General features: G+C 50.9%; 2 protein-coding genes across 2 annotated transcripts in view; one reads left to right on the top strand and one right to left on the bottom strand.

Moving 5' to 3' along the window:
- Window positions 1-3,458, bottom strand: part of SMC1B (structural maintenance of chromosomes 1B) — a 64,148-nt gene extending 60,690 nt beyond the window's left edge. The window contains exon 1 of the mRNA XM_001109647.4: window positions 3,310-3,458. Coding sequence (XP_001109647.2) covers window positions 3,310-3,418 — 109 coding nt within the window. The 5' untranslated portion in view covers window positions 3,419-3,458. The remainder of the gene's footprint in view (window positions 1-3,309) is intronic.
- Window positions 3,459-3,719: 261 nt separating this feature from the next.
- RIBC2 (RIB43A domain with coiled-coils 2) lies at window positions 3,720-25,271 on the top strand. The gene is made up of 7 exons (XM_001109788.5): window positions 3,720-3,863; window positions 4,244-4,325; window positions 7,737-8,081; window positions 13,387-13,505; window positions 18,248-18,475; window positions 23,444-23,610; window positions 25,039-25,271. Exons 1-7 carry the CDS (start codon window positions 3,750-3,752, stop codon window positions 25,115-25,117), a joined length of 1,134 nt encoding a protein of 377 aa, XP_001109788.1. The 5' UTR covers window positions 3,720-3,749; the 3' UTR covers window positions 25,118-25,271.
- The last annotated feature ends 821 nt before the right edge of the window (window positions 25,272-26,092 follow it).

Below are 26,092 nucleotides of genomic sequence, written 5' to 3'. Positions count from 1 at the left end.
GCTTTGTATTTTTTCACTGTAATAAATAATAGTATTGAGTCAAACTATATGTAGAACCCTGTGAGTTTTCCCAACAAATTACTGAACCTAAGGGTAGCTGTGGGCATTCCTAATCCCAATGTTAAATCTGTTACCCAATCATTGGCCCATAATTTTCTCTAAGACAATTTCCAAGGTGCAACGTCAATGCAGCTGTCACCATCTCTATTAATTTATTTCCCCTTTTCACATCCCTTTCCCTATATCCATAGAGCAGTTTAAATTTTCAGGCTGGGTGCAGCAGCTCACGCCTGTAATCCCAGCACTTTGGGAGGCCGAGCCAGGAAGATCACCTGAGGTCAGGGATTTGAGACCAGCCTGACCAACATGGTGAAACCCCATCTCTACTAAAATACAAAAAATTAGCCAGCTGCATTGGCACGCGCCTGTAATCCCAGCTACTCGGGAGGCTGAGGCAGGAGAATTGCTTGAACCCATAAGACAGAGGTTGCAGTGGGCTGGTATTACACCACTGTACTCCAGCCTGGGCAAGAGAGCAAGACTCCATCTCAAGACAAAATAAATAATTAATTTTCAATGCCAAAAGTAGGAAAGTAACATGAACAAAGCAAAGAAATACTATCAGCCACTGGAAATATGGCTTAGTTTTAGAGGTTTAGGGTCTTTCTAAAAAGAACTAGAAATAAATTGCTGCAAATTTACTTAGCTGAGTCTCAGTCAACTAACAGATATGAAATGGCTTTTTTGGGTTAATGGATAATCTGCACATTGAGGGCTATTGTAAGACAGTGAAAATGGGACAAGGTAAACATTCATTGAATTAAATTATTAGGTAATTCAAGTATAAGTAACAGAACTAAACAGAAACTTTTAAAATCAATGTCATTATTTAAATCTGCCTAAAATAAATACTTCTCATCCAAATCCATTTATTCCATTAAATTTCATTAATATTGTCCCTGTCTAATAAAGGTTATAGTCTGTCAAGAGACTCAAGGCAGCATAACATACCATAAAGTGGCAACAACCCAAACATCCATCAACTGATGAATGGATAAACAAAATGTAGTGTATCTATACAGTAGAATATTATTTGAAAACAAGGACATAAGTACTAATACAAGTAACATAGATAAACCTGAAAAACATTATACTAAGTGAAAGAAGTCAGACACAAAAGGCCATATATTGTCTGATTGTATTTATACGAAATGTCCCATATAGGTAATTTCATAGAGATAGAAAGTAGATTAGTAGATGCGAGGCGCTAGGTGGAGAGGAGATAACGGGGAGTGATTACTAATGAGTACAAGGTTTCTTTGGGGGCAATGAAAATGTTTTGGAAGTAGATGGTGATGATGGTTGCACAACTTTTGAATATACTAAGAACCACTGAACAGTGCATTTTATTTATTTTATTATTTACTTATTTATTTATTTTATTATTTACTTATTTATTTATTTCGAGATGGAGTCTTGCTCTGTCGTCGCCCAGGCTGGACTGCAGTGGCATAATCTCAGCTCACTGCAACCTCTGCCTCCCAGGTTCAAGCGATTCTCCTGCCTCAGTCCCCCAAGTAGCTGGGACTACAGGCGTGTGCCACGACGCCAGGCTAATTTTTGTATTTTTAGTAGAGATGAGGTTTCACCATGTTGACCAGGCTGGTCTTGAACCCCTACCTCCAGTGATCTGCCTGCCCCAGCCTCCCAAAGTGCTGGAATTACAGGTGTGCGCCACCACGCCAGGCTAATTTTTGTATTTTTAGTAGAGATGGGGGTTTCACTATGTTGGCCAGACTGGTCTCGAACTCCTGACCTCAGGTGATCTGCCCGCCTCGGCCTCCCAAAGTGCTGGGATTATAGGCATGAGCCACTGCGCCCGGCCAATTTTATTTTATATTTATCTTATTTATTTTATTTTAGAGTCCGAGTCTCGCTCTTGTTACCCAGGCTGGAGTGCAGTGGCGCGATCTTGGCTCACTGCAACCTCTGCCTCCCAGGTTCAAGGGATTCTCTTGCCTCAGCCTCCTCAGGAGTTGGGATTACAGGTACATGCCACCACACCCGGCTAATTTTTATAATTTTAGTAGAGACAGGGCTTCACCATGTTGGTCAGGCTGGTCTCTAACTCCTGATCTCATGATCCACCCACCTTGGCCTCCCAAAGTGCTGGAATTAAAGGTGTGAGCCACCGCGCCCAGCCTATATATATATATATATATATATATATTTTTTTTTTTTTTTTTGGACAGAGTCACACTGTGTCGCCCAGGCTGGAGTGCAATGGCGTGATCTCAGCTCACTGCAACTTCCACCTCCCAGGTTCAACCGATTCTCCTGCCTCAGCCTCCAGAGTAGTTGGGATTACAGGCATGCGCCACCACACCCGGCTAATTTTGGTATTATTAATAGAGACCTTCGCAAGTCCTCTGGCCTCTCCAGACCTCAGTTTCCCCAACTATAAAATGGGGATAGCAGCCATGTGCCATGGCTAACCAAAGACCGTGTTGCCAGGAACTTAGCAAAAGCTCAGTAAACTGGGTCATCATCATCACCACATTCCTGGGTAACAACTCCCTTGGATCCAGCGGTGGTTCTGGCTGCTTGGAACCCATTACCCCCTCGACAGCTCCCTCTCACTTCAACTTCGGAAGAGAAGGAAAAAGGGACGAGAGTGACCAGGGCCGAGGGCCACAGCAGTCCCAGAAGCAGAAGTGAGGGCAGAGAACAGGGCCCAGGGCGGGACTGGGGGGGAGAGGAAGGGCCAGGACCCCCAGGGTGGGGGGCGAGGGTGGGCGCCCCAGGGTGGGGGACGAGGGTTGGGAGCCCCTGAGATGAAGGGCGAGGGCCGGGGCTGAGGTGGGGTGGGGTCCCCTCGGGTGTCGGACGAGGGTCGGGAGCCAGCAGGTGGAGGGCGAGAGTGGGGCCCGAGAGGAAGGGTCGGGACCTCCGAGGTGGGGGGCGAGAGTGGGGCCCGAGAGGAAGGGTCGGGACCTCCGAGGTGGGGGGCGAGAGTGGGGCCCGAGAGGAAGGGTCGGGACCTCTGAGGTGGGGGGCGAGGGTGGGGACCGACGTGCGGCGGAGGGGCAAGGCTCAGGACCTCTGAGGTGGAGGGCGAGGGCCAGGGCTGAGGTGCGGTGATGGGCAGGGGCTGGGCCAGGGCCAGGCCGGGATCCAGTCAGGGTCAGGGCTGGAAGCAGAAGGCCGGCCAGGCGCCCGCGGCAGCCGCCCACACCCCACAGGCCACGTGTGGCCTGGACGCCTGGGGCGGCGGAGGCGCTCGGGTGGCGCCCTGAGCTGCTCAGTTACCAGAGCCATTGGGGCCGATGATGCAGGTGAACCTCCGGAAGGGGCCAATGACCTGGCGGCCCCGCCAGGACTTGAAGTTTTCCACCAGCAGCAGCTCCAGGTGGCCCATGGCGCCGCCCTCCACGCCTCACCCGCGTCCTCAAGCGCCCGCGGAAAAAGCGCGGGAAGGGATTCGCCAAGTGTCGCGAGAAGAGAGCGAGGCGCGGGGAGCGCGGAGTCGTTCCTTAGCAACGAGTTGTTGACATTTCCGAGGGAGCGGGAGCGTCTGCACCTCGGAGGCGTCGCTGGGAGCCCGACGGAAAACAGTGCTGTAGGCTTGTCTTTCTCCGGCCCGACCCAGAGAGCCAACCTCCCCTCCGCTACAGCTTGCTTATTTTCGTCGTCTGTTCTGATCCTGCGTGTTCTAAAAACCCCTTAGGCTTTCCGTGGGTTCCCAGACCATGGCGGTGGCGCTGCCCAAGGACTTGCGGCAGGACGCCAGCCTGGCCAAGAGGAGGCACGCGGAGCTGTGCAGGCAGAAGCGGATCTTCAACGCCAGAAACAGGATCATTGGGGTGAAAGGGCAGGGGCCGGGACGGGGTTAGAGCGGCACATGCGGGCGAGGGGCGGCGTGGAGGGGGAGAGGAGATGAGTTCTAGGATGAAACATCTGAGCCAGGAGGCTGCAAACGGCACCGGGTTTTGCAGGGGGAGAAGGAGGTTGAGGGGAGGAAGAATTCGATGCTTTGACCTTGCCAAAGCTGTAGGAGACCTTAGCAGGCCCAATAATGCTCCGTCTCGAGCTCGCCTGGAGTCACCAGCGGTTCTCTTCCCCTGAGCCAGATTTTCTACAACTTGTGTACAGTGGGGCAGAGATTAAAAATAATAAGTGGGATTGTTATTACTGAATAAAATTATCTGGCTCTAACCCTTCTCCCCTGTTTTTCCATTTATAGGGAGACACTGAAGCCTGGGATGTTCAAGTTCATGACCAGAAGATAAAAGAAGCTACTGAAAAAGCTAGACACGAAACCTTTGGTGAGCATTTCTTGAATGCTTATCTGTTGGTTTAGGATTGTGTGCCTTTAGACTCCAGTCTTCCACACCGCCCATCCCAACCCCGCTTTTTTTTTTTTTTTTTTTTAATGGAAATAGGGTCTCACTATGTTGCCCAGGCTGGTCTGGAACTCCTGTGTGCGAGTGATCCTCCCACATCAGTCTCCCAAAGTGCTGGAGCTTCAGGCATGAGCCACTGTGCCCAGCCCTCATTTCTTCACATATATAAAAAGTTGGCATTTTCACACTCTTCCTCTTTTTAAATTTCACAATTCCTTGTGCTCAGTTAACTTAATGCACTGATTCTTCTTCTCTTAAAATAAAAACAGCTATTGAATTCGAATGTGGATTATAGTAAATCGATTTTAACGATAAATGTATGTTTTCCTCCATTTTCTTAAAAAACTGGGTAGGAAAAGCCTTAAACACACACTCACTTTCTCTGCTCAAAAGTTTAAGACCCTCTATGGGGGACAGCTGTTTATACCAGACAACACATATGTCCACGCTCACACCCTCAAGCTGACTCAGAGATAGACATGATTCAAATTAAGGTATTATTATTCCACTTCAAATAGAACTCCTTTTCCCCTATCATGTCCAACAATTTCAACAATTCTTGAAATTTCACACTTTGAGAGGCTAAAACTAGAGGATCACTTGAGACCAGTAGCTCCAGACATGCCTGTGCAACAAAGCAAGGCCCCATCTCTACAAAAAATAAATTGAAAACAAAAAAAAAAAAGAAATTTCAGTGTTTTTAAACACCATAAAGATTTTTATAATAGAAAAAAAGCAGGATACAAAATTGTACATACAATGGGCTATTATGTTTTTGAAATATTTTAAAATATGCTTAGAAGAAGACAGAAAGGAAATATGCCAAAATGTTAGCAGTGGTAATGTTGGAGGGATAGAATTATGAGTAAACTTTATTTTCTCCTTTATACTGTTCTGTATGTTCCAAACATTTTATCTTTTTTATTAATATTTTTAGTTATGAGGTAATTCAATCTTACAAAAACAATGTGACAGGTACCCACCACCAGACTAGATGTTAACATTTTGCCAAATTGGCTTCAGATATCTTGAGTGTTTTTTGAGAATTATGTTTTTTATAATATATTGCAACACCCCCCCCCACCTCTTAATTTTCCCTTCCTTTCTCCTCAGAAGTGTTTATCATTCCCATGCTTTTTTTTTTTTTTTTTTTTTGAGACAGAGTCTTGCTCTGTTGTCCAGGCTGGAGTGCTGTGGTGCCATCTCAGTTCACCACAACCTCCGCCTCCTGGGTTCAAGCGATTCTTCTGTCTCAGCCTCCTGAGTAGCTGGGGTTACAGGTGCACACCACCATGCTGGGCTGATTTTTGTATTTTTAGTAGAGCTAAGGTTTCACCATGTTGGCCAGGCTGGTCTTGAACTCCTGACCTCAGGTGATCTTCCCGCCTCTGCCTCCCAAAGTGTTGGAATTACAGGCATGAGCCACCAGGCCCAGTCCCCACACACTTTTATGCTTGCACTGTTTATGTATGTATTCACAACAACATAAAATTGTTTTTATGTGTTTTTTTTTTTTTGAGATGGAATCTCGCTCTGTTGCCCAGGCTACAGTGCAGTGGTGCTATCTCGGCTCACTGCAAGCTCCGCCTCCCGGGTTCACACCATTCTCCTGCCTCAGCCTCCTGAGTAGCTGGGACTACAGGCGCCCGCCACCACGCCCGGCTAATGTTTTGTATTTTTAGTAGAGACGGGGTTTCACTGTGTTAGCCAGGATGGTCTCGATCTCCTGACCTTGTGATCCGCCCACCTTGGCCTCCCAAAGTGCTGGAATTACAGGCATGAGCCACCACGCCTGGCCATTTTTATGTGTTTTTAAAATTTACGTAAATGGTATCCTATTGAATAGATCCATTTGCAATATGTTTTTCTTTCATTCAGGTTTGTATTTTTGAAATTAATCCATGATTTACATTTAGAGAGTATTCATTTTAATTGTTTTATGACATTTTGTTATATGAATTAACTACAGTTTCTTCATCCATTCCCATACTGATGGCTGGTTTAGATCTTTTTTTCAGTTGTTTTGTCACTGTGGATACTACTGCGATGACTGTCCATGAATTGTGTCCCTAGCACATGTGACAGGGATACCTAGAAGTGGAATTGATGGGTCAAAGGTAGTTTTATGGGATATTGCAAAATTGTTTTGTTGTAAGTGTACCAAGTTACACTCCTACAAGCAGTAAATGAGAGGGTTTTTTTTTTGTTTTTTTTTTTGAGATGGAGTCTCGCTCTGTCGCCAGGCTGGAGTTCAGTGGACCAATCTCGGCTCACTGCAGTCTCCGCCTCCCAGGTTCAAGTGATTCTCCTGCCTCAGCCTCCCGAGTAGCTGTAGCGCGCCACCACGCCCAGCTAATTTTTGTATTTTTAGTAGAGATGGGATTTCATCATGTTGGCCAGGATGAGCTCGATCTCTTAACCTTGTGATCTGCCTGCCTCGGCCTCTCAAAGTGCTGGGATTACAGGCGTGAGCCACTGTGCCCAGCTGCAAATGAGAGATCTTGTTTCCCCACATCCATACTAATATGTGCCATTGTTAGCATTTTAAATATTTTGCCTTCAATTCATTGGATGTTTCCCACCTTGTATGGGTGATCATCCTTTCATAAGTGTATTGGTTACCTGATTTTATTTTTTTTGTTTTTTGGAGGGGGGACAGAGTCTCATTCTGTCACCCAGGTTGGAGTGCAGTGGCGTGATCTTGGCTCACAGCAACCTCCACCTCCCAGGTTCAAGTGATTCTTTTGCCTCAGCCTCCCAAGTAGCTGGGACTATAAGTGCCCACCACCACGCCCAGCTAATTTTGTATTTTTAGCAGAGACGGGGTTTCACCATGTTGGGCAGGCTGGTCTGGAGCTCCCAACCTCAGGTGATCCACCCACCTCGGCCTCCCAAAGTGCTGGGATTACAGGTGTGAGCCACCGCACCCGGCCTCAGATTTCTTTATAGTGATTTGCCTGGCTGTTCCTACACTTTACCCATTTATTGGGTTGGGTTTTTGGGGTTTTTTAATTGATTTGTAGGTACTCTTTGTATATTCAAGATACTAATCCTTTAATGGCTGTGTTATTTTTTTGGAGGGTTGTATTACTTTTGCAATCACTGAAAAAAATACTTTTTAAAGTAGATTCATGGGCTGGGTTCAGTGGCTCACTTCTGTAATCCCAGCGACTCAGGAGGCTGAGGCAGAAAGATGGCTGGAGGCCAGGAGACCAGCTCAGGCAACATAATGAGGCCCTATCTCTAAAAAAGTAAATAATAAAAAATAAAATGGATTCAAATTTATTTTTTCCACTGAATCCTAAGCTTATGGATATGCTATATCTCTTCCAGCCGCTGAAATGAGGCAAAATGACAAAATCATGTGTATATTGGAAAACCGGATGAAGAGGGATAGGAAAAATCTCTGTAAGGCTATCAGTGACTTCCAGCAGAGCTTTCAGAAGCCAGAAACTCGCCGTGAATTTGATCTGTCTGACCCCCTAGCCCTTAAGAAAGATCTTCCAGCCCGGCAGTCAGATAATGATATTCGGAATACGATATCAGGAATGCAGAAATTCATGGGAGAGGATTTAAACTTCCACGAGAGGAAGAAATTCCAAGAGGAACAAAACAGAGAATGGTCTTTGCAGCAGCAAAGGGAATGGAAGAACGCCCGTGCTGAACAAAAATGCGCAGGTAATGAAACAGAAGAGACGAGCTGGTCTCAATGCTGTCTTCAACAAACCATCCCTACAGTTTTTCTGTTTTTTTTTTTTTTTTTTTCTTGTTGTTGTTGTTGTTTTAAGCAACCCTACAGTTTTTGTGGGATTTTTTTTAAAGTCCTACTAATGTGCACAGCCACATGCTGCTTTCGCCCTGTGGGGAAAGAAAAGTCAGAGCCTGCCCTCCAGGAGGGAAATGTCTCGAATCATGCCTCAGTCATGCAGGAAACACTTGCTGTGTTGGGGTCCTAGGTGGATGCTGGTGTGCTGGTGGGGTCCTAGGTGGATGCTGGTGTGTAACTCACACTCGGTCCTTGCCCTCCCAGTCTGCTGGGAAGATGAATGGAAAGATGCAGGTCTTCTTAAGTCTCTTGGGTGCCGTGGTAGAAGTTCCTACGGGGGACTTTGGGGTGTAGTTGCAGGCATGGTGGTCACATGCCCTCACCAGGACTCCCCAAGTCCAGGGAACCTCTTGGGTAAAGGCTGCAAGGCCTGAAACAGCCTCTCACTGAGGGAACTGCAGAAAGCCCAATGCATCCTCACTGAGGTCAGTAGCATTCTGCTCTCCCAGCTCCTCTTCATGCCTGCACTCGAGCAGCACTGATCCTCCCAGCCACCTCTGTGCCGGGAAGACCTGGTAAGGAAGACGGCAACATCCCTGCTCTCTTGGGGTGTGTCAGCGGGCGATGAAATAGTGAGGAGCAATGAGGAAGACAAAACAGGGACCGGGCACAGAGAGGAACACCCTTTGCCTTCTTGAGCCCCTCCTCTCTGCTTGTGAGTTTGCAATCTCCTTGCTTGGCTCATCCTCCTCCCAGCCTCTTCTTTCCCAGTCTACTCTCCATGAGTGATGTTTCCCCAGATCCTCTTCTCCCATTCTCTCTGAACCCACTCCTACCAGATTTATGCCCTCCCTGCTCCACTGGAACTGCCCTGGCCAACCTCACCAGTGACCTCCGTGTCACCCAATCCAAGGTCAGTTTTCGATCTTCATCTTGACCTAACACCAGCACAGCACACAGTCGATCTCCTCCTCCTCCTCGAAATCCGCATACAATTCAGCTTTCAGAACACCACTCTTAGTTCCCTTCCCACCCAGGTCCTTTGTTGGTTTCTCATCTGCTCAACCTCTGGATGTTGTTCACACCAGTGCTCTCCTCTACCAGCTAAACTCGCCCCTGAGTGATCTTGTCTGGTCTCATGGCTTTAAATGCCACCTATAGGCCATCATTTCTCAGGTTTATACCTCCGGCCTGGACTCTTCCCTGAATCCAGACTCATAAATCCATCTAACTTCTCTTGGATGTCTAATGCACTTTGCAAGATCAGCACAAGTCCAATAACTCTGTTCTTCTCCGCAGACCTGACCTTCTACCCACATCCGTGACAGCTCCTTTCTTCTAGCTGCCTGGGCCCCAGCCCAGGTAATCTTGACTCCTTCTTTTCTCTCCATTTTTCAGCTACTTTCCCCGCTCTCCAACATTCCCGTTCTGAACTAAGGCTATCAGCATCTCTGGGCTGGGCGCAGTGGCTCACGCCTGCAATCTCAGCAGTTTGGGAGGCCGAGGAGGAAAGATCACTTGAAGCCAAGAGATCAAGGCTAGCCTGGGCAACAAAGTGAGACCTCATCTCTACAAAAAATTAAAAAGTTAGCTGGGCATGGTGTCATGCCCATGTAGTCCCAGCTACTCAGGAGGCTGAGGCAGGAGGATCACTGAGCCTGGAAGGTCAAGGCTGCAGTAAGCCCTGATTGTGCCCCCGCCCTCCAGCCTGGGCAACAGAGTGAGACCCTGTCTCAAAAAAAAAAGGCTGGGCGCAGTGGCTCATGCCTGTAATCCCAGCACTTTGGGAGGCCGAGACAGGCGGATCATGAGGTCAGGAGATAGAGACCATCCTGGCTAACATGGTGAAACTCCATCTCTACTAAAAATTAGCCGGACCTGGTAGTGGTCACCTGTAGTCCCAGCTACTCGGGAAGCTGAGGCAGATGAACCCGGGAGGCAGAGCTTGCAGTGAGCCAAGATTGCGCCACTGCACTCCAGCCTGGCGACAGAGCAAGACTCTGTATCAAACAAACAAACCAACAAAAGGCATCTCTCCGCTGCTCTTTGGGTCTCTCCCCTTATCCTACAGTAGCTCCCCATTGCACTCAGAGTAAACGATTTTTTTCAGGGACCTATAATGCCTTCACAGTCTGGCCTTATCTCCTGCTATGATGCCCTCTCACTCCATTCTTTCCACACTGTCTTGCTGTTTTCAGACATGAGTGCATCAGGCTCACTTCCGTCTTGGAGCTTTTGCATGTGCTGTTCCCTCTGCTTAGAAATGTCTTTCCCTGGCCGGGCGCGGTGGCTCAAGCCTGTAATCCCAGCACTTTGGGAGGCCGAGGCAGGCGGATCACAAGGTCAGGAGATCGAGACCATCCTGGCTAACATTGTGAAACCCCGTCTCTACTAAAAAAATACAAAAAACTAGCCAGGCGTGGTGGTGGGCGCCTGTGGTCCCAGCTACTTGGGAGGCTGAGGCAGGAGAATGGGGTGAACCCGGGGGGCGGAGCTTGCAGTGAGCCGAGATCGTGCCACTGCACTCCAGCCTGGGGCACAGAGCAAGACTCCGTCTCAAAAAAAAAAAAAAAGAAAAGAAATGTCTTTCCCCAGATATCTGTAGGGATCACCACTGTCCTCCTCCAGGGCTGTGCTAAAATGCTGTCTTATCGGTGAGGCCTCCCCGACCCCCTATTTTAAACCCTGTACCCTCTTCCCACCCCACATTCCCTATCCCCTTGCTTTATTTTTCTCCATAGCCTTGATCACTGACATGTTGTATGGTTCATCCATCTCCCAAGTGGTCTACATTTCCACCTCTGGCCAAAAGGCTTTGTTTCAGCTGTGTGCTTGGTTCTTCAGTGGTCTCCTTGACATCTCACGGGACCCCTCACAACATATTGGAAAGCAGCCCTAGATCCTCTTCTGCATCTGCTCCTTTGTCCATCTTTCTCCTCCCACTCACTGGTACCTCTTGCCCTTAAACCAGAAGTCTAGGGGATCATCCATGACCCGCCTCCGTCTCCAGGCCATCTCTAACTCTTGTCCCTTCTACCTCCTGCATATATTTTGAACTGTCCGCTTGTCTTCATCCCTGCTGTCACCCTTGTGATGCAAGCCACCACCTCAGCTGGACAGACCTCTGCCGAGATCTTTCTGATGGCCTCCACTGCCTTTCTTGCCCCTCTCTGATCCATTCCCAACACAGCAGTCAGGGATACTTTTAAACAATGTGGGGTTCAGCCAGGTACGATGGCTCATGCCTGTAATCCCAGCACTTTGGGAGGCCAAGGTGGGTGGATCATCTGAGGTCAGGAGTTTGAGACAAGCCTGGCCAACATGGTGAAACCCTGTCTCTACTAAAAATACAAAAATTAGCTAGGTGTGGTGGCATGTGCCTATAATCCCAGCTGCTTGGCAGGCTGAGGCAGGAGAATCACTTGAACCCGGGAGGTGGAGGTTGCAGTGAGCCGAGACTCTGCCACTGCACTCCAGTCAGGGCAACAAGAGCAAAACTCGTCTCAAAAAAAGAAAAACAAAAATGCGGGGTTGGACAGCATCACCCTACCCCGTCGATCCCAGCTTCAAGCCCACTAATGGCTTCCCAAGCACTTGGAAAGAGATGCAGAATCCTCCTGCAGCCCACGGGCTCTGCATGCTGGGCCCCGCCCACCTCTCCACTGTCGACTCCGCCCCCTCTGCTTGCTGTGTTCCTGCCATCTTCCTTTTTCACTTCTGGATTCCACTGTATCCCTTCCCAGCCCAGAACCTCTGCACCTGCTCCCAACCCACTTCTTCGACCGGCATTTGCTCCCAGAGGAGCAATCCCCTACCCTCCTCCCTAACCTCAGCCGCCTCAGCCAGGCACCCCCAGCATGTTTCCTCTTGGTCTCTCCGTCCTTGCCTCCCTGTCACTGCTACAGTTGGCATTAATACATTTATTCTGGATTCCTGTGTTGGTTGATGTCTCCTCTCCTAGGCAGCAAGTTCCAGGAAGGCAGGAAAAGCCCTTTCTGTCTTACTCCCCATTATGTATCCTGTGCCCAGCAAAGTGGGACCCCCATGCTCGGCTCTCCATGGCTCTATGTTAAATGGATGAATGAACAAATGGACGGTGAGAGGTGAGGCTGACTGACTGTTCAGAGGCCAGAATCGAAGATGAGAGTTTGGTCTTTGTTTCTGGAGGCAGTGAGGAGACCCACAGGGCACAAATACTTGAATGAAGAAACCTGATCGATGACTTTTTTTTAACCTAATAGTTCTGCAAGCCAGGCGCAGTAGCTCACGCCTGGAATCCCAACACTTTGGGAGGCCAAGGCAGGCGGATCACCTGAGGTCAGGAGTTCAAGAGCAGCCTGACCAACATGGTGAAACCCTGTCTCTACCAAAAATACAAGATGAACTGGGCGTGGTGGTGCACACCTGTAATCCCAGCTACCCCGGAGGCTGAGGCAGGAGAATCGCTGGAACCCAGGAGGCAAAGGTTGCAGTGAGCTGAGATGCGCCACTGCACTCCAGCCTGGGCGACGCAGCGAGACTCCGTCTCAAATAATAATAATAATAATAATTCTGCGAAGGAAGTGTGTCCTGCTTCACAGGTATGGACACAGGCTCAGCGAGGCTAAGTAATAGTTGAGGTTAACAGCTAGGAAATATCTGAGCTGGGATGTGAGCCTGCTCTCTTTGACTCCAAATCTTCACATTTTTCTGTTTGGACCTTCTACCTTGACCCCTTCACCTCCTCCTCTTCCTCTTTCTCTTCCTCACTGGCCTAACCAAGTCCTCCTGTCACCCCACAATATCTGGCATCTGGCCCCACTTCCTCCGTAGAGTCCTGTGGGGTTTCTTGTTCTTTCACTTCTGGATTCCACTGAATTCTTTCCCAAAACCTCTGCATCTGCTCCCAACCCACTTTGTTTGTCCTGCAGGTCTCAAACGTCATTTCCTGGGGCTGTAGAGTACCTCTTGCCCACTGTAAGGATGTAGCTGCCTCCGGATAGAGCAGGACAGCAAGGGGCACACCACCAGCCTGTCCCAGGACCCCAGCATAGTGGTGATCACTAGCACTCCTCTGGGAGCTTGACTCTCCCACAGCCTCAGAGGCAGGTCCTTTCGTTATTGTTCCTGTCCTCATGGGTAAGGACGTGGTAGGAGGCAAAGGCATGAAAGGCCACATGTCAGAGGGAAGGCGCTCCCGTGGCCAGCTTGGTCTGATTGCTTCTTGCTTCCTTTCAGAGGCCCTCTACACAGAGACAAGGCTGCAGTTTGATGAGGCAGCCAAGCACCTACAGAAGCTGGAAGGCACCACCAGAAAGGCGGTTTGTGCATCTGTGAAAGACTTCAACAAGAGCCAGGTATACGTACTCCGAGACCCCGGGCTCGATGACCGGAGGGGAGGATGAGCCCACTACGGCTTCCCAAGGCTCTCTGGCCTCCCTGGGATCCCAGTCTCTGCCTGCTTCCCTGGTCACATCACCAGCCCTGACAGAGACCCTGATGGGCTGCCTGATTATGCCTGATTATGGAGAAGGATGAGACCCAGTCCTGTCCCTTAGCTCTGAATCTTGGAGGGAAACCCGCCAAACTAGCCATGTAACCTGGGGAAGTCAGCTCACCTTTCTACACCTCAGTTTCTTCTACTGTAACATAAGGATGGTGACATTACCCTAGACTGTTACCACCTAGCTCTGCTCCAATGGCTGGTGCTGGTTTCCGTTCTTCCCACCTCTCAGACTTCCCCTTTACCGAGAACAGCTACTGGGCTGCTCACCATTGGCGGGGATGATGAAGAAGATCATGATGAGCTCGGACAATGGGGCCTCCTGAGAGCTCCTGCCTCCCCTCTAAACTCTGCCTCCCCTCCTCCCACACACTCCCCTCCCCTCCTCCCACACACTCCCCTCCCCTCCAATCTGATGCTGAAGTTGCTGAAGTAGGTTCTTCTTTTTGTTTCTTTGGGTTTTTTTGTTTTTGAGACGGGGTCTCACTCCATCGCCCAGGCTGAAGCGTAGTGGCACGATCACGGCTCGCTGCAGCCTCGACCTCCCAGGCTCAGGTGATCCCCCCACCTCAGCCATCCAAGTAGCCAGGACTACAGGCACGCGCCACCGTGCCCGGCTAATTTTTTTTTTTTTTTTTTTTTTTTTTTTTTTTTTGAGACGGAGTCTCGCTCTGCCGCCCAGGCTGGAGTGCAGTGGCCGGATCTCAGCTCACTGCAAGCTCCGCCTCCCGGGTTTACGCCATTCTCCTGCCTCAGCCTCCCGAGTAGCTGGGACTACAGGCGCCCGCCACCTCGCCCGGCTAGTTTTTTGTATTTTTTTTTTAGTAGAGACGGGGTTTCACCGTGTTAGCCAGGATGGTCTCGATCTCCTGACCTCGTGATCCGCCCGCCTCGGCCTCCCAAAGTGCTGGGATTACAGGCTTGAGCCACCGCGCCCGGCCGCCCGGCTAATTTTTGTATATTTTTGTAGAGACAGGGTTTTGCCATGTTGCCCAGGCTGGTCTCAAACTCCTGAGCCCAAGCGATCCTCCCGCCTCAGCCTCGCAAAGTGCTGGGATTACCACATCTGGCCCTCTTTTCCTTTTGGAAATTAGAGCTCATCCTGGTATCTCTCCCTCCCCTGACAAGGTTTTCTTTTCAAATGCAATTCTATTATCTGGTGGGTGGGGACTTTGCCTGGGTTCGTTGATCAGGTTCGCTTGTCAACTAGAACTATGGTCCCCAAAGAAGGCTGTGCAGGATCTGTGGGAGAGCAGATACCAGAGCCCTGCTTCATATTTATTTTTAATCTCATTGCTTTTGATTTCTATGTTCATATGTAGTTATAAGCATGTGCTGTCATTAAAATATAGTAGTACCACACTGTGAACTAAATATATTGGAGATACAAGCTCAAAACTGTCCTCCTGGTGGGGGCAGGCAGTCAAAAATCCTAGAGAGGCTGGACCAGACACCAGAGAATGTGAGTTTTCAACACAGGGGAGAGGAATGAGGAGAGCCAACTGGGTGCTGGGGAGGACCAAAGGGCAAAGCAAGACACCTGAAGTCCGAGCTCACCACCCAGTGAGCTGCAAAGGTCTTACAGATCATCCATCCCTGCCCTTCATTTTACAGAGGGCGCCCAAAGACGGGGGTCTGTTCGCTCCAGTCCCCACTGCAAGTGAATGGCAGGATGCGACCCTTGACAATTAGTCCACTGTTGGCTGGTGATCCGCTCATTCGTTTATGGAAGCGATGATGATGATGATGATGATGATGATGATAATTCACTCATTCATTCATCAGTTCAACCAGTGTTTATGGAGCCCTTCCTGCTGGGCTTTGGGGTAGCTTTTGCTAAACCCTATTGTCTCCTTCATCAGTTGATTCATTCCTGTATTCTAGAAGATGTTGAATGGGCGTCTACAGCCTGCCTGGTATTCTCAGCCCCCAGCTCCTCATGTGGACGCCGCGAGGCAGCGCCATCACAAACACTCCTGCACTGGGGAGAGCCGCCCTCCGGCTTCTGCAGCTCTGTTCCTAACTAGAACTGGGCTTTTTGATTAACCTGGGATATTAGTACAAGGTTCTGGATAACTATCCTCAAAAGAAAAGCCCAAGAAGGCCGGTCCAGTTCAACAGGAAGGACACACTGAGGGCCTCCAGTTCTTGGGCTGGGGCTCACTTCGTCAGAGAGGCGTCGTGTGTCAGTTGTGGCATCAGGGTCTGACACACAGGCTCTGGAGCCTGACCACACGGGTGCGAGACCACGCTCTGCCCTGCAGCCTTGGGCAGGCCACCCACTGCCTCGGTTTGATCATCTGCAGAATGAGGAAGCGATAACGCCCTTCTGTGTCAGTGAGAATGTGCTTACCCTTTTGCTGGGGTAAGAAGCACCCACCAGTCTCAGTGGCTTAAACAGAAAGTTGGTGTTCCATGCATGCTCCCTGCCCACCGTGGACTGGCTGTGAGGCCTGCTCCTCGGCATCCTCACTTTGGAGCCCAGGCCCTGGGACTGAGCGACTGCCAGCCGGAGGATCCTGGCAGCACAGGAGGGAAGGAATGTGGCTAGTCCCCCCAGGCATCCTCCCAGGAGCAGTACTGCTGCCCCTGCTCACATTTCACTAATGAAAGCAAGCCACGTGGCCACGCTCACTCTAAGTGGGCAGGACACGTAGTTCTGCCCCGTGCCCAGGAAGAACACTGTTGATAGCAAATGGTCAGCAGTATTGGCCATCACACCTGCTAGTAAGGTGGCTGCGAGGACTCACATGGTAATGCACGTGACAGGTCAGGACAGTTTGGCACATGATCAGGACTCAGCAGATGATGGTCATTATTATTATTGTTATTATTATTAGAGACCAAGTCTCACTCTGTCGCCCAGGCTGGAGTGCAGTGGTGCCGTCTCAGCTCACTGCAACATCTGCCTCCCAGGTTCAAGCGATTCTCCTGCCTCAGCCTCGTAAGTAGCTGGGATTACAGGTACACTCCACCACACCTGACTAATATTTTTTTTTTTTTTTTTTTTGTATTTTTACTAGAGATGGGGTTTCACCATGTTGGTCACACTGGTCTTGAACTCCTGACCTCAGGTGATCCACCTGGTTGACTATTATTTTTAATTTTAGCAACAATTAGCTGCTCTTAGTAGTCACTGTGTTCAACAGCCCTCCCACAGAGGCATGATTAATCCGACTTAACTGACAAAGAAACAGGCTCAGGCCCAGGCATGGTGGCTCATGTATGTAATCTCAACGCTTTGGGAAGCTGAGGCAAGAGGATCACTTGAGCTCAGGAGTTCATGACTAGACCGGGCAATACAGTGGGACTTTGTCTCTAAAATTCTTTTTTCTAATTAGTCGGGTGTGGTGGCACGGCCCTATAGTCCCAGCTGTTTGAGACACTGAGGTAGGAGAATCACTCAAGCCTGGGAGGTGGAGGCTGCAGTGAGCTGTGAGTGCACCACTACGCTCCAGCCTGGGCAACAGAGTGAAACCCTGTCTTAAAAAACAGAAAGAGACTGGGCACAGTGGCTCATGCTTGTAATCCCAGCACTTTGGGAGGCCGAGATGGGCAAATCACGAGGTCAGGAGTTTGAGACCAGCCTGGCCAACATGGTGAAACCCGTCTCTACTAAAAATACAAAAAATCATCTGGGCGTTGTGGCAGAGCCCTGTAATCCCAGCTACTCGGGAAGCTGAGGCAGGAGAATCACTTGAACGTGGCAGGTGGAGGTTGCAGTGAGTTGAGATTGCGTCACTGCACTCTGACAGAGCAAGACTCCATCTCAAAAAAAAAAAAAAAAAAAAAGGAGGCTTGGAAGGATGAGCTGACTTTCTTAGGGAGTACTCAGTGGCAAGTCCAGTATTTGAAGTTGGGCCTGTCTAGCTACAAAGTGTGTGCTGTGTGACTCCATCAAGCTGGCCTCCGGTGAGCACCTGTGGAATGCCAGCTCCTTGCAAACTGCCCTGTCCGTGTGTTACTGAGGACAACTGTTATCCCAAGTACATATCTCCTAAAAGCCATCTTCCGACTTTACAGAGAAATGACTGCAGCCCAGAGAGGGGAGGTGACTTGGTGCAGGTCACCCAGCCAGAAACCCCCCAGGGAATCAAACAGAAATGAGACCTGGAATTGCTTTGTACTGGGCACTGCGGCTCAGGACCACTGAAGTGACAGTGCATTTTCTACCATTTAGAAGTCACCACTGTTGTAAATCACTCTGTTGAGTGTTCTTTGCAGCCCACAGATGTCCAAGGGTTGCCAGGGGCACAGAGCCGTGCCTTGGTTGGGGCCAGGCCCATGTGGGGTGGCGGCCTAATCCAAGGAGAGAGCTCCCTGCCTTGGCAAGTTCGTGCAAGACCCAGAGCTCTTATGCACACACCCAACAGGTGGTGATCCCCCGAGTCCAGCCCACCCGCCCAGCAGTGTGCAGACAGCCAGGGGTTCAAGGACCCTCCCGCATCCGTGCCTGACAAGTCTCCCCTCCACCGAACTCCTGCTGCCCTTAGCATATCCTCCCCTCAAGGGCCCCCAGTGAGGTTTGCTGGCCTGGGTGTCAGAATACCCCTGGGGTCACTCGGACCATCTTCTTTAATGTCTTCACCTGCTTAGGCCATTGAGTCAGTGGAAAGGAAAAAGCGAGAGAAAAAGCAAGAACAAGAGGACAACTTGACTGAGATCACCAACCTGCTGCGTGGGGACCTGCTCTCCGAGAACCCGCAGCAGGCAGCCAGCTCCTTCGGGCCCCACCGTGTGGTCCCCGACCGCTGGAAGGGCATGACGCAGGAGCAGCTGGAGCAGATCCGCCTCGTCCAGAAGCAGCAAGTCCAGGAGAAGCTGGTGGCTGCCCCGCCCCTTTTCCCGAGCCCGCAGAGCTGCCTTCCAGGCACAAATGTAGTTGTAGCAGGCCTTGTGCTCTGCCCTAGGACCTGCCCTCAAGGAATTTCCCTTCTAATCGGGGGGAAGACAAGAGCCAGATAGTCTCACACCCATATGATGTGGCATCAGGAGTAGGCGTGCCAAGAAAGAGAACAGTAGACTGGGAAGACACTGAAGCAAAGACCCAAAAGAGGGTAGGGAGGGAGCCATGTGTCTGCCTGGGAAAAGGGTGACTGGGCAGGGCGAGCTGCAACGGCACAGGCCTTGAGGCAGGACCCTGCCGGACCTGCTCAGAGAAGAGCAAGGAGCCTGGTGGCTGGAGTGGAGTGAGGAGAGGGGCAGGTGCTGAGGCCTCAGAGGCAGAGTGTCAATGTCCTGGCAGGCCACTGGGGAGGACTTTGGCCTCTTCTGTGACTGAGATGGGGAACTCTGCAGGGTTTTGGGCAGAGGAGTGACAGGATCTGACTTAGGTTGAACAGGACCCCCAGCATGATCCTCCTGTATTGAGGGCGAACACTATAGGGGCTGAAGGGGAAGGAAGGAGATCTCCAGGAAGGCCTCTGCAGTGTTCACAGTGAGAGGCGATGCTGGCTGGGACCACGGGGCAGGCAGTGGGGTTGCTGAGCAATGGTCAGATTCTGGATCTATGTTGAAGGTACAGTTGACAATATCGGATGAATGTTTGGGTGGGGATGTATGAAGGAGACGAGTTAAAGGCAACTCCAGGTCCTGTGGCCTGAGCAACTAGAGGGATGGAATTGGCTTTTCCAGAGATAGGGAAGATGGTGGGAGGAGCAGGTTGATGGGGTGGGAGGGGTGGAAATCAAAGTTACAATTTTGGATATATTAAGTGTGCAAAGTTCATTAGAGATCTGTATCTATTAGGATTAGATTTGCCTGAATGTGGCAGAAAACCACAAATAACAGCATCTTAAACAAAATAGAACTTTCTCTCTTGCAAGTAAATCCTCAGGAAAACAGTTCAGGGCTAGTATGGCAGCTCTGTGGTCATTGACTGATGTCCTGCTATCCTTGGCTCCTGGCTCTCACTTCTTAGTGGACGATGGCTGCTCGAGCACCAGCCATCACATGCATAGTCCAGCTACCAGGAAGGAGGAATGGAGAACACTCTAAGGAGATTTCCACTTACATTTCACTGGACAACACTTAGTCACAAGGTTGCCCCTAACTCTAAAAAAGTCAAGGAAATGTGTTTATTCCAAGCAGTGAAGTGCTGGTGATTCTTTTACTAAGGAAGAATGGAAAATGGTTACTGGGAGACAAGTAGTATTTTCTGCCACAGCCTCCAATTAAAGCCCAGGAGGCAGCTGGATATGTAACACAGGGCTCAGAACAAGGTCTGGGCCAGAGGCATAAATGTGAGTCGTCACCTACAGAGAGTATGTATGCATGCATTTTGAGACAGAGTCTCACTCTATCACCCAGGCTGGAGTGCAGTTGTGCAATCTTGGCCCACTGCAACCTCTGCCTCCCAAGTTCAAGTGAATCTCCTGCCTCAGCCTCCCCAGTAACTGGGATTACAGGCATGCACCACCACATCCAGCTGATTTTTATATTTTTAGTAGAGGTAGGGTATCATCATGTTGGCCAGGCTGGTCTCAAACTCCTGATCTCAAATGATCCTCCCACCTCAGCCTCCCAAAGTGCTGGGATTACAGGCGTGAGCCACCATGCCCGGCACTACAGAGAGTATTTAAAGCTGAGGACTGAGTCCTGCTCCCACTCAGAACCCCTCTTCTCACCACCACTATTTATAAAGAGCAAAGGAATCTGAGAAGGGGCCGCCAGGGAGGTGGACAGATGCAAGCCGTGGTTTCCTGGAGGCCAAGTGAGGAAAGGTGTTTGGGAGGGAAGGAGAGGAGAACCCCTGGGTCAAACGCTGCTGCCAGGCTGCAGGCTAAACGCTGGATCCGGCACCATGACAGTCACCGGGGACCCCGTCAGGAAGGAGCACATTTGGCAGAGGAGTGGGGCCTCCAGCCTAGTGGGCTCAAGAGAGAACAGGCAGGAAACAAATGGAGATGGCACGTGTAGACAGCACTTACAAGGCGTTTGCTATAAAGGGTGCAGAGAAATGGAGTGGGAGCTGGTGGGGGCCGTGGGGTGAAGGGAAGGTTTTTGTTTGTCTTGATTGTAGAAATAACAGCATGCTTGTCATTCAACCGGAGTGATGCAGTAGAGGGGGCATTGATGCCTGAGGAGACACTTGCTGGAGCCATGTCCCTGGGCTGCAGAGAGCAAGGGACATGGAGTGCTAGCTGAGGGCTTGGTGTGGCCTGGGAGTTCGGAGCCGTCATTGGAGTCACGGGAAGGGGCGTCAGGGCAGGAGCTTGTGGGTGAACAGAAATGAGACCTGAAATTGATTTGTTCTGGGGACTGTGGCTCAGGACCACTGAAGTGACCGTCATTTTCTACCTTTTAGAAGTGGAAGTGAGCAGGGTTGGGGGGAGTTAATGTAAATGGTCATCTAGAAGAACTGGAAAGGGAACAGTCTGGAGGAAGGGGACAGGCTGTTCGGACAGTGCCCAGGGCCCACTGGGGGGTCATAGTCATAACCTTGAAGTGACCCCAGAGAGTGCTGTCGGGGTGTCCCCACCCATGCTTAGCCGGATTCATCGTGGTCACTGCCTGCCTGACCAAGTGAAGAACTCAGGGGACCGAGGGTAGCGGCCTGGGAGCGTCTTCCATGAGACTAACCAGGGGGCCAGAGAGAGATTGGAAAAGTGGCGGCCAGCGGACTGGAGGTCACACTTCGCGGGGGGCATCATCATTGGAATCAGGGACTTGGAGAGAGTGGAAGAGGCGGGTTAGAGCAGTGAGACTGTGGGGGCAGCGTTATTGGTAATAACAAGGGAAGGGTGGAGGGTCCCAAAGGGAGGGTCTCCGGACCTGCAGCATCGGCTGGGTGGGGCCCGCAGTCTGTGATTTCAAAAGCCCCCAGGGGATTCTGATGCCCACTCAGGTTTGAGACCCACTGGTAGGGTGTGCCCAGCGGGTGAGAAGGTGAAGCCGGGACTAGGTCTTCAGAGAGGAGGCGAGAGAACTGAGCAGCTGGGGACAGGAGAGGGCTGTCTGTGTATGCTGAAACCACTGAGAATCCTGGCTGGAGAGATCTGGAGAGGGCCTCAAACCTGCAGAGAGTGAGTGGGAGAGGCCAGGCTGGGCTGGCAGGTGCATAGTTGGTGTGAGCTTCTGATTTGGTGGGTCTGGGGAGGAGGAGGGACAGTGGTGGTGGTGTGGACCAGGGCATGAGGAGTCGGGGCGGCAGCTCGCCCACCTGCTTCCCTGCAGGCCAGAGGTGCATGTGTGTGGGAGGCTGCAGTAGGGCCGGGACCTGCGCAGGCCGCGGGTGTGAGGTTCAGGATGTAGTCTAAGGTGGAAAGGGTGCCGGGGCTGGAATTGGGGTCCAGGGCCCTGCTCTGTGCTTCAGGACGCAGCTCTGCCTGGACTGTCTGGCACAGAAGATCAGCCATCCTGAAAGCAGCATTGCTGTCTAGTTTTCATTTTTTATAGAAAATTAAGAAGACGCCGGGCGCGGTGGCTCAAGCCTGTAATCCTAGCACTTTGGGAGGCCGAGACGGGCGGATCACGAGGTCAGGAGATCGAGACCATCCTGGCTAACACGGTGAAACCCCGTCTCTACTAAAAATACAAAAAATTAGCCGGGCGAGGTGGCGGGCGCCTGTAGTCCCAGCTACACGGGAGGCTGAGGCAGGAGAATGGCGTAAACCCGGGAGGCGGAGCTTGCAGTGAGCTGAGATCCGGCCACTGCACTCCAGCCCGGGCGACAGAGCGAGACTCCGTCTCAACAAAAAAAAAAAAAAAAAAAAAAAAAAGAAAATTAAGAAGACAGAAAAGCACAAAGGGGGAAAAACCTCCCCACTCAGAAATACTGCCCCTTCCTTTCTGGGTCCTTGCCTCCATCCCCTTCTGTGCGTGGAGGTAACTGGGAAGGCTGGAATCTCGCAGCAAACAGCTGGGCTGTCTGCTTTGCTCTTAGCCCGGCTGACTGTTTCCCATGCCATTCCCTGTTTGCCACCAAGCAGCTCTTGTGATGACCCCGGGCTCCTGACAGCAGCCTGGCTTTACAGCGGGGGACACTGAGGTTCGTGAGAGCAGGTGACTTGCCTCGTGGGTGGCAAAGCCCACCAGCCTGCCCTCAGTCCCAGGATGGGGCCGCCCAGACCCCCGTGCCACTCACCGGACACTTATCCTTGCTTATTTGGCGGGAGGAGGCTCTGCCCTAAAAATGGCAAAAGTGGGCAAAGGGGACCCGTCTTCAGCCCTAACAAAGCTGACAACACGTGGGCAAGTGCCCCTCCCTCCACACAAATCCAGCGTCCTCTTCCAAGGCCCCGGAGTTTTCACAGTGAGGAGGGCAGTGAGGAATGAGCTGAAACACAGCAACTCAGGGGTCGGGGTGCCCCTCTGGGACCATGAGCTTCTTGTCACCGGGTGAGGCTATGGTGTGTGCATGTTCTGGAAGCTGCCCAGGTGATCTGCGTTCAGTTGTGGGACAGCTGGCCATGGCTCTTGGAGGTGGCATCTGACTGCTGACCGAGCCAGGGAGCCCCCTGAGGACCTGAGGAGGGAGACTCTGGGCCCGGCCTGCACCTGGGAGCCCGGCAGCCGGGAGTGGAGGCTGTGGTAGGAATTGAGTCCCTTCTGTGCCTTCAGGAGAAGGAGGACAGCCAGCACCTCCTGATGGGGGAGGACAGCGGGCCACGTGGAATGAGGGCAGGCTGGGGGTCTCCTCTGGCTTCCTGCATGACATTGGTCACCTACCTGCCCCTCCTCTGAGCCTTGGTTTCCCCATCTGTAGAATGAGAAGCCAGGCCCCCTAGACAATCCCCTGGGGCTCTTTGGCTCTGGGGAAAGGCAGTGGTGAGCTGCCTCTTTTCCTTCCAGAGGCTCCAGGAAGAAAAGCACCAGCGAGACCTGGACTGGGACCGGCGGAGGATTCAGGGGGCCCGCGCCGCCCTGCTGTTTGAGCGGCAGCAGCGGCGGCAGCAGCGTGACCTGCGCAGAGCTCTGGACAGCAGCAACCTCAGCCTGGCCAAGGAGCAGCGTTTGCAGTGAGTGCTGGGTGGGACCAGGGCCAGGTGGGGGACCTGGTGGAGGGACTGCAGGGCTGTGGAGGTTGAGGACAAGGAGGGGCCAGGAGGGGAAACACCCCGGCCTGGTGGTCCTCATCTGGACACTGTGGACCTCAAGTGGGCTGGCTTGGGTTGACAGACCCAACCCAATGACAATGACCTGTGTGGTCACTGCTGTCCACACAGGGTGCATGGGGCTTTTCCACACCAGAAAGCCCCAGAGAAGAACACTGAGTCTGCTGGGGGAGTCAGGAAGGCTTCCTGGAGGAGGCTTCATGGCTGAGACCCAGGAGGAGGATGGCATTACCTACTCAGGGATGGCTTTCCAGGCAGAGAGAGGGGCTCCCTGGGCTGCCCCCAAAAAGCCTGGAGTCTCTTGGTTATAGACAGAACCCCAAGAGTTCAGAGTTCCAGCTACAGGAAGATGTCAAATGCAAGTAAATAGGTGAACTCGCAACTGAAAAACACAATATTTATTTACTTATTTATCAAGCTCTTGGCTTAAACTCAGGAGGGGCCCAGGAATATTTTCTCCAATCAGATGTCTGGTTGCTGGTTGGTCCATCTGTTATCATCACTTCTGCTGAGGGCCTAAAAAGGAGCATTAAGAATGATCTGAGGGCCGGGCGCAGTGGCTCACACCTGTAATCCCAGCACTTTGGGAGCCGAGGTGGGCAGATTACGAGGTCAGGAGTTCGAGACCAGACTGGCCAACATGGTGAAACCCCATCTCTACTAAAAATACAAAAATTAGCTGGGTACAGTGGCATATGCCTGTAATCCCAGCTACTTGGGAGGCTGAGGCAGGAGAATTGCTTGAACCTGGGAGGTAGAGTTTGCAGGGAGCCGAGATTGTGCCATTGCACTCCAGCCTGGGCAACAAGAGCAAAACTCCGTCTCAAAAAAAAAAAAAAAAAAGAATGATCTGAAAAGCCAGGCATGGTTGGCGCATGGTTGAAATCCCAGCTACTGGGGAGGCTGAGGCAGGAGGATCGCCCTGAGCCCAGGAGCTAGAGGCTGCAGTGAGCTATGATCACACCACTGCACTCTACCCTGGATGACAGAGCAAGACTTTGTCTCTAAAAAAAGAAAAGAATGATCTGACAAATCAAATGGGGTGAACAAAGTGTACAGTCACACCCATGGAGGTTTAATTTTCCTATGTCCCCAACTGTTACTGGTGTAAGTCCCTCATCTACCTGCAGTGTAATTATCAAATGACCCTCGCCGCCAAGGAGTGGTTGAGATGGGTCATTCTAGGGGGGCTCATTAGATGTGAACTGTATTCTGTATTTTGGGGATAACATACTAATAAAAAGTTTGTGTGCCTTTTCAAAAAAAAAAAGAAAGACAGAATATTTAGGAAGTATACACATTTGCTGACTTTTTTTCTCGTTTTGTTATCAGGAAAAAATACATGAATGAAGTCTATACAAATCAACCCACGGGAGATTATTTCACACAATTTAATACAGGAAGTCGATAATGAGGAAGACACTCTTGTTCCCGTCATTCACGTATAAAGAGTGACAGCCTTAAAGAGTCACATTGCTTTTTTAAAAATACACTCCTTGGGCCACAAGTACCCTTCAGCTGTAATCGTCCACTGTGGACAAAACAATTATCTAACCTCTCCGTTGTATTTCTGTGAGGAATATTAGTTTCTGTTCGGCTCAGCTCGGCGAAGGTCTTGGGTGGGGCTCTGGGAAGTAGCTCAACACGGGCCTGCTCAGGGCCACCCTAGGGAGAGGTGGTATTTAAGGTGGTGTTTAAGGTGGGCCTGTGTTCCGCACAGACTCAAGGTTCAGCTGCAGTAATAGTTACTGCTCCCAAATGCAAAGCTATGTGCAAATCCACACACTTCATGTAGAATTCACTAATTTGATTCTCACAACAGCTGGTGATGGGTATTTTTACTACTCACATTTTCTAGTTGAATAACCTGAGTTACAGACACGTTAAGTGGCTTGGCGAGGTCATACCCCCAGGAACTATGGGTGCTTGGGATTGAACCCAAGGAGAACTGGCTCTCAGGCACTTCACTCGACCGGCTCCTAAAACTGACCTGAAACAGCAGTGGCCTTGAAACAACAGAGGCTTGGCCGGGCGCGGTGGCTCACGCTTGTAATCCCCACACTTTGGGAGGCTGAGGTGGGCGGATCACGAGGTCAGGAGTTCAAGACCATCCTGGGCAACATGGTGAAACCCCGTCTCTACTAAAAATACAAAAATTAGCTGGGCATGGTGGTGCACACCTGTAGTCCCAGCTAGTTGGGAGTCTGAGGCAGGAGAATCGCTTGAACCCGGAAGGTGGAGGTTGCACTGAGCCAAGATTGCACCACTGCACGCCAGCCTGGCGACAGAGTGAGACTCCGTCTCAAAAAAAAAAAAAAAACAAAAAACCAGAGGCTCATTTCTGCTCTCATAGAAGTGCAAGCTCATATGGTAGCTCTGCTGAGAC

Source organism: Macaca mulatta, chromosome 10, assembly GCF_049350105.2.
Source record: "Macaca mulatta isolate MMU2019108-1 chromosome 10, T2T-MMU8v2.0, whole genome shotgun sequence".
NCBI lineage: Eukaryota > Metazoa > Chordata > Mammalia > Primates > Cercopithecidae > Macaca > Macaca mulatta.
Note: the sequence above shows the minus strand (reverse complement) of the source record. Positions and strands in the feature narration are given on the sequence as shown.

Coding starts and splice junctions, on each gene's coding strand:
- RIBC2 (XM_001109788.5), top strand. CDS start 3,750: ATGGCGGTGGCGCTGCCCAAGGACTTGCGGCAGGACGCCAGCCTGGCC. Junction 3,864..4,243: donor CCAGAAACAGGATCATTGGG/GTGAAAGGGCAG, acceptor TTCCATTTATAG/GGAGACACTGAAGCCTGGGA. Junction 23,611..25,038: donor GCCAAGGAGCAGCGTTTGCA/GTGAGTGCTGGG, acceptor TTTTGTTATCAG/GAAAAAATACATGAATGAAG.